The sequence below is a fragment of the Ursus maritimus genome, unplaced genomic scaffold (assembly GCF_017311325.1).
Source record: "Ursus maritimus isolate PB19 unplaced genomic scaffold, ASM1731132v1 scaffold_36, whole genome shotgun sequence".
Taxonomy (NCBI): Eukaryota; Metazoa; Chordata; class Mammalia; order Carnivora; family Ursidae; genus Ursus; species Ursus maritimus.
In genome coordinates, this window is record NW_024426230.1 from 23,551,254 (window position 1) to 23,559,738 (window position 8,485).

At 43.2% G+C, this 8,485-nt stretch overlaps 1 protein-coding gene across 1 annotated transcript in view; it reads left to right on the forward strand.

Moving 5' to 3' along the window:
- Positions 1-8,485, forward strand: part of KLHDC1 (kelch domain containing 1) — a 55,710-nt gene that overhangs the window by 641 nt on the left and 46,584 nt on the right. The window contains exons 3-4 of the mRNA XM_040620872.1: positions 95-150; positions 7,904-8,331. Coding sequence (XP_040476806.1) covers positions 8,236-8,331 — 96 coding nt within the window. The 5' untranslated portion in view covers positions 95-150; positions 7,904-8,235. The remainder of the gene's footprint in view (positions 1-94; positions 151-7,903; positions 8,332-8,485) is intronic.

Genomic DNA, 8,485 nt, shown 5'->3' on the forward strand with positions numbered 1-8,485 from the left:
TGTTCATGTAAAGTCAGCGCTTGAAATGTATGAACTGTAGTATTATAAAACGGAAGGGGCTGTGTGCTATATTTTCAACACCCTCATTTTACAGGTGAGAAAACAGACGCAAAGACGGTAGATGCTTCTTCCCTCAAGATGAAACATTCGGTAAGTGATGTGAACTTAGTCTGGGTCCAGCAAGTGCAGTTAATCCGCCGCACTTTAAAAACGCTTGCGCCAGTAAGTGAACACGCAGCCTTATAAAACATGAGGACGACTTCTAAGTGCTGATACACAGTGACTTCCAGCATACATGTTTAACTTTTTAAAAGTGTGGGAAATGAGAGGAAATAAGAATACATACATGTATGTGTATTTACTTGCTTTTGCATTTTTTTAAAAGATTTTATTTACTTATTTGACAGAGAGAGAGACAGCCAGCGAGAGAGGGAGCACAGGCAGGGGGAGTGGGAGAGGAAGAATTAGGCTCACAGTGGAGCAGGGAACCTGACACGGGGCTCGATCCCAGGACTCGGATCACGCCCTGACTCTGGGATCACGCCCTGAGCCGCCGAAGGCAGAGACTTAATAACTGAGCCACCCAGGCACCCCTGCTTTTGTGTTTTTAAAAACCTGAATGTTACACTAGACACTGAAAAAATGGCTAACTGTATCCATTTTTCTTTTTTTTAAAGTAGGCTCCATGCCCAGCATGGAACCCAATGCGGGGCTTCAATTCACAGCCCTGAGATGAAGAGTCGGAGGCTTAACCGACAGAGTAACCCATGTGCCCCAAAATGGCTAACTGTAAAGGGCAGGAAGGGATAAGGATGGAGGTGAGGCTTTCTTCCTAGTAAGACTTTCAACTGTAGACCTGTTTATATGTTTTACATACTCAAAACATAGGGAAAAAAGTAAACGTGAAATTGAAAACGCACCCAAATCAATGAACCTAACTGTGCATTAAATTGGAAATATAACATCATAGAGAAAACTGATTATTGAACACAGCTTTATATATTTTCAGTGAAATATATTCCGAGGACAAAAACACTGCATAGAAAACTTGAACTTTTATGTAAGAAAGGTGAGGAAGTAAAAATAGAGAAACATACAGTCTGATTCTCATTATTTGAGGTAGTTATGTTCTACAAAGTCACCCTTGGGATGTGTGGTGCCTCAGTGGGTTAAGAGTCTGCCTTCGGCTCAGGTCATGATCCCAGGGTCCTGGGATGGAGTCCTGCATTGGGCTCCTTGCTGAGCGGGTAGCCTGCTTCTCCCTCTGCCTGCAGCTCCCTGTTTGGGTGCTCTCTCTCTCTGACAAATAAATAAATAAAATCTTTAAAAATAAATAAATAAATAAATAAAGTCACCACCAACACTGCATTAGCAAATACTTAATCATTGCTACTAGAGGAAATATGAGGTTAGTTTCTTGTGAGCCTCTGGTCTCAGCATTTTCATCAACTAACAAATATATAACCTTGTTTGATGGATGTTTCTATTTTAAGACATCTTTAATATATATCATTGATTCATTAACATTGAACTCAAGACCAACAGCGCTATTATTCATGCCTAAAGGAGGCTTATCTAACACCTGTATTTTCTCCCTAAGGCACATCACAGCCTTCTTGTGCCTTGGAACACTAGAAAGCACTTTCACACATGCTTGGAGGCCATTTTAAACAGCAAAATCACCAACAAAAATCATAAAGACGCAGAAAATGTGGCATTAAACGTACCCTGAAAAAGACACTTGTTTATAGGATGAGAAATGAAGAAAGAAAGTGGTGTCACCTTGTTCAGTCTCAGCCACGACCATGTGTGATGGGCAACTAAAATTTTTCACTGCTCTGTGCATGTCCTCAAATGACTGTGAAAGCCCCCAATATGATTTGGGAGTTACAAATAAATTTTATCAAGTAGGTAAATTCACAAATATGGAATGCATACATTGACTCAAAATTTCTCAAATTTTTCAATGTTTTTGTTCTCATTGACTGTATCTGCTTAACCACTAGAAGGATAGACAGGAAACAAATGGTTATCCATGGGCAGGAAAGCGGAGGGAATAGGGATAGAAAATGTTAAAACCATCAGGTAAGAATTTTGGGAAACAGATATTTGTGCAGTCCCAAAGTATTAACGTCCAGATTACTAGCTAATAATACAAAGGAGAAAACTTACTCTTATAACGGATCATTCAGAAATAACCAAGTATCAAACTTAGCATCACTAATAGGGGGCTAATTTGAAATTTTGTTACTGTTGTAATGTAGTATGACATATACAGTGTCGCCTATGAGATATGCTTGCCAAAAATGTCAAGCTCAATTTAATCAAGCCTAGATCTAACTTCTGGCTTAAGGAAACGTGGAGGAGAGAGAACTAAGTTAAATTGCCATATGAAGAAACAATCAGACAAATCCAGAACGTGGGACAATCTAAAAGCCAACTGGCCTGTTCTCTTCAAAAAGTTCATGTCATGGGGAAAAAACAGATGGAAGCAACCATCCAGATTGTGGTAGCCAGCCTCTAAGATGGCCCCCAGTGATTTTTGCTTCCTGGTGTTCATAACTTTTGTATTCCCCTTCCCCACTGGAGAGGACTGACCTGTGTAACCAATAGGATATTGTAGATAGGACAGGTCATAAAAGACATTGCTATTTCTGTCTTGCTCTCTCTTGGGTCACTAGTTCTTGGGTAAGGAACTGCCCTCAAGCAGCTTTATGGAAAGGTCTTTGTATTAAGGTATCAAGGCCTCCTGCCAACAGCCAACACCAATGTGCCATCCAAATCTCCTTCACCTGGCTAGCTTATAAAGTCCTAATACTTCAGTGAATAGCTCTATGCTGATGACTCCAAAATCCATGTCTCTAGCACCTTTTTCTGTCTGCTTCAAATCCAACTCAGTATGCCCCCAAATGAACTCACCATCATCCCTCTCAAATCCGTTCCTCCTCTCATGTTCACTACCCTAATTCATCACCTCTTCACCCATTGACCAGGTTAGTAAACTAGGCAGCATCCTTGACGTGTTCCTTTCCTTCATCCCCCATAAATCAATCAGCCACCAAGTCCCTTGGGTTCCACTTTTTTCTTTTTAAAGGAATCTCTACACCCAATGTGGGGCTCAAGCTCACAACCCTGAGATCAAGAGTTGAATACTCCGGGGCGCCTGGGTGGCACAGTGGTTAAGCGTCTGCCTTCGGCTCAGGGCATGATCCTGGCGTTATGGGATCGAGCCCCACATCAGACTCCTCCGCTATGAGCCTGCTTCTTCCTCTCCCACTCCCCCTGCTTGTGTTCCCTCTCTGGCTGGCTGTCTCTATCCTGTCGAATAAATAAATTACATCTTTAAAAAAAAAAAAAGAGTTGAATACTCCACTGACTCAGCCAGCCAGGTGCCCTGGGTTCTACTTTTTTTTCTTTTAGATTTTATTGATTTATTTGAGAGAGAGAGAGCTCAAGCCGGAGAAGTGGCAGGCAGAGGGAGAGTAAGATAAGGGTCCAGTTCCATTCTTTTGCATGTGCTGTTCAGTTTTCCCAATACTGTTTATTAAGGAGAGATACTTTTCCCACTGTTATTCTTGGCTCCTTTGTATAAATTAAATAACCATATATGCATGGACTTATTTCCAAGCTCTCTGTTCTGTTCCATTGATCTATATGTCTATTTTTATGCTAATACCATGTTGTTTTGATAGCTATAGCTTTATAATATAGTTTGAAATCAGGAAGATGTACTTTTTTATAGTCATCAGATTGGCAAAATTAAAAAGGTAGATAATATCAAGGATTAAAAGCAATTGGACTTGTTATCCACTGCTGATGGGCATATAGATTGTTACAAGTACTTCGGAAAGCAACTTGGTATTATCCACTAAAGTTGAAGATGTTCATACCTTATAAGCCTACAAGTTCAATTCTAGGTATATTTTTTAGATTGAGGATCAGCAAACTATAGTTTTGGGCCAAATTTGGCCCACCACCTGTTTTTGAACAGCTAAAGAGCTAAGAATTATTGTTACATTTTCTAAGCGGTTAAAAAAAATCAGAAGAATCTCTGTGACACATATAAATTATATGAAGTTCAAATTTCAGTGTCCATAAATAAAATTTTATTGGAACAAAGCCAAGTTTGCTTATGTATTGTCTATAGCTATTTTCATGTGACAAAGGCAGAATTGAATAGTTCTGACAGATACCTTGTGGTTCACAAGCCTAAAATATTTACTCATAACCTTGTTGTAATAGTAAAAAGTAGGAAGGACTGAGGTGACCTTCAACAGTACCAGGGATATATATATTCCAAAATATTCATACAATAAAATGGAAGCATTTTACTAGCAATGGAAAAACAGATTTACACCCCTACACAAGTGAGTTAACCTCAGGCATATGTTGAGTGAATCAAGCAAATCTTAGAAGAATATATACAGCATGATTCCATTTATACAAAGTTCAAAAATGATCTATGTGATAAAACTATAAAGAAGAGCTAGGGAACAAATAATGTGAAATTCAGTCTAGTGATTACTCTTGGGGGGTGGGGGCAAGAGTCTGAGAAGAAGGGATGGCAACGGGGTCATCCTCTTTTTTTTGAAAGAGAGTGGTGAGTACAGAGGTGCTCGTTCTGTCATCATTCTTTTTGCTTTAAAATATTGTTAGTCCTTCCTCATTATTAAATACAAACCGTTAAAAAATTGCAACTGCTCTGAAGGGACATTGGGTCTTGCTCGTGCCTTTTTGTTGTCTAATATAGGTGGGGTTAGACAAGGAAAGATGCTCTTAGACCCGAGTTTGGGAATTTGGGGGAGGATTTGGTAGCCTGAGTTCCTCTGAATAATAGAGAAGAATTTAACATTCCTTGGGGACAATCTTGGAGGGATAGAATGTAGAAAGGAGTCAGCAAAAGGTTCTGAGGCTGGGGACTAAGGAGAGAAGGCCAGTGAAAAGGTGACCTAGACTCTCTCCTTGACCAAACTCTAGTCATGCTCTCCTGAGCGCTATTCTCAGCTAGGCCTCAACCTTGTCCTATAAAAACTGCATACTCTCAGCACAAATGATTTCGTCCCCCACACCTCCCTTACACACACTTAGAGACTCGCATGCTAGCATAGTTTCTAACAGCTCAAGGCCATACCCCCAGAACGGTCCCAGAACCCTTTAGAGGGGTCAAGGCTGCCAGGAGAATTTTGTTTGTTCCAGTCCCAACCCTGATGGTAGGCAGATAGATCCCAAGTAACTCCCGAGTAACTCTCTTACAGCAGTTACTTTAGAAAGTTTGCCATTAGAAATACTTTCTCTGCCTTTGAGATGTAACTCTACCATCTAAAACTGTTTATCTGAAGATGGGAGAGCTGTCTTTTTGAAATGCAAGCCTTCAGGGACACTCTCAATCCCAGTTCCTGAGTGGGAAGATGAAGGCCTAACTTTGGTGGGTGCCTTCCTTTAACTTGCACCACCAGCTCTGGTCATAAAGATAGAAGTTTGTTTCTTCCCTGGTGAGGCTCCAATTAGCAAGCCCAGATGGCTTAGTCACATGGATCACCCCCGCCCTCGGCTCTCCTCAGTGCCTTCCATAAGCACACCCCTGCGTTCCGAAAGTCCAGCCTTCTGTTTCCACAAAGTTGATTTCAGGTCCTACTGGACCCCCTTCCTTATGGCAGTAGTTTACTACTGAAAAATAATCTATCCTCACCTCTTTAGCCAGTGTCTGACTTTATCTTTGACAAAGGCCACAATGATGGGGTGGCTAATGGAGTTTGAGGAAAAAAGGGTATGTAATGTTCTATTTGAAATTAATTTCTTTCTATGATGTAAACCCTTTATCGTCTTTTTTTTTAAAAAAAGATTTTATTTATTTGACAGAGACAGCAAGAGAGTGCACACAAGGAGGAGGAGTGGGAGAGGGAGAAGCAGGCTTCCCACTGAGCAGGGAGCCTGATGTGGGGCTCCATCCAGGACCCTGGGATCATGACCTGAGCCAAAGGCAGATGCCTAATGACTGAGCCACCCAGGCGCCCCTCTATCGTCTTTTTACTTTTATCTTCATTTCAGTAAAATTTAGTAGAAATACAAATGACTTTAAAGAGTGGGTTCTTAAAGAAAATATGGTATGCTTCTGAGTGTCATGCCTGGAATGATGCATCAGAGAAGAGAGAGAGCATGTTGCATGGGTACAAGAGCCATAAGTCTGCGAGTGGAGTTATTCCGGTAGCAGTAGGAGTTTAAAGCCAGAAGTGACTATGAGATTATAATCCTAAGAATTTACAGAAATCTTGGAGAGGGCTTTGGAATTCCACTGCAGGTTGAAAGGGGTTCCTGGGACAAAGACCCACCTGTGCACATGTGTGTTACATATATTAATAACTACTACTACTGCTATCACCATTTACTGAGCACCTGCTGTACACCAGTCCTGTGCTGGGTACTATCCATCTTTCTGTCTTCAGTCCTGACTCCGCTGTTTGCCCCACAATCCAAAGTAAACGCTCTTTTTTTTTTTTTTAAGATTTTTTGCTTATTCATTTGAGAGAGAGAGTGAGACAGAGAGAGCACAAGCAGGGGGAGAGGCAGAGGGAGAGGGAGAAGCAGACTTCCTGCTGAGCTGGGAGCCCAACATGGGGCTCGATCTCAGGACCTGGAGATCATGACCTGAGTCGAAGGCAGGTGCTTAACCATCTGAGTCACCCAGGTGCCCCTCCAAAGTAAACGTTCTAATAATTAAGTTACATTATTTACACCCCATTTAAGACCATTTTGGCCTTACAGTTAAAGTTTAGACTCCTTGGCATAATGAACAAGGTTGTGTGATTGCCTGTCCCAACTTCATCCTTGGTGGCTTTCTATAATCATTCCAGTCATGACACTGAACTCTTTATACAACTAGTGAGAAAACTCAAGTGTCTCTCTTTGTGCACCCCCTTCCTCAGTTGATCACATGTTTCCTTCCCGTTTTTCTGCTGTATTTTGTCCACATTTCTACTATACCACTTCTCATCCCACACTGCATGTATTTCTCCTCTATATATCTTTCCCTCTGGACTTTGAAGCCCCTGTGGTAGAACTATGTCTTATCTTAAAATTCACTTTGTCTTTTTGCTCATTTAATCAACAAATAGTTATTTAGTATCTACTTGGTACTAGGTGCTGGGGAGTCAATAATACTTGAGTCCTTCAATGTTTCCAGTCTAATAGAGCCTGAGAACCTACGATCTATGTTATGCAGGTACTTAATATGTACTGAATGAATGAATAAATGAATGAATGAATGAACTTGTTTTGAGTTATGGACAGCCACAATCTCGTCAAAGAATGACTCTGGACAGGCGCATTTACAGACACTGGTAGAATTATTATCTTCCTTCCTGACCATAGTTTTACTTCGGTAGCATCATTGAATAACAAGTGTTCTCCAGCTTTGTCTGTAGGGGGCCAAACAGTCAATATTTCCAGCAGTGTGGGCTATATGGTCTTTGTTGCAACTGCTCAACTCCGACCACTCAACCCTGTGGCTGTGGGGTGAAAGCAGCCCTAGTCAACACTTAATCGAATTAAGGTGGCTGTGTGCCAGTAAAACTTCATGAACAGGTGATGAAATTTGAATTCTTCTCGTTTCCACCAGTCTCAAAACAGCATTCTTCTTTTGATTTTTTTCAACTATTTAAAAATGTAAAACCGTCCTTAGCTTGTGGGGCGTACAAAAACAGACGGCAGACTGACTTTGGCCCCCAGGCCGTAGTTTGCTGGAAGACGTTTTAGAAAATCCCCAATGAAAAAAATATATATATTTCTATTAAATACATACAAACCCCCCCCCCCCCGCCATTCTTGTGGATAACCGTCTTTGCTGGAGGTTAAATGGAAAAGGAAACCCCCACAAAGCATCAATCAATATATTATGTCACAGCAGCATCAACACTATGGACCAGAAGTCCATTTATACAGCGAATAAGATACAGAGTTCGGTTGTACTGCCGAAACAACGCGATCCCAAGCGGAAAGAAATCAGCAGGTGGCGGGGTTCCGAAGCCGAGGCACCGCCCTCGCTGCTCAGACCGAGCATCCCTAACGGGCGACGCCAGCCGGGGCCGGCCTTCCCGGGCGGGCTGCGGGACGGCGCAGACGCACTCGGTCCGCCTTCCCACCAATCTCGACCCTCGACGCGCTCCGTTCGTGCGTGGAGGAGCCCGGCGGGAGAAGAGGCCGCTCCGCGCTCAGCGGCGGGAGCCGGCGACCGCGCGGATGGCGGACTCGCAGCCGTTCTGCGTGGCGGAGGAGCGCAGCGGCCACTGCGCCGTGGTGGACGGAAACTTCCTCTACGTGTGGGGGGGCTACGTGGTAAGGGGAAGAGGCGGGACGGGGCGGACTCGCGCCGGGAGCCCGCCCGGCCTCTCGGCCCGAGCGGACGCCGAGCGCCCGCCCACAGCCGGCCCGAGGCGGGGGCCGGTCCGCGGCCCGGGCCCGGCGCCCCCGGCGCCCCCCGCGCCCGCCC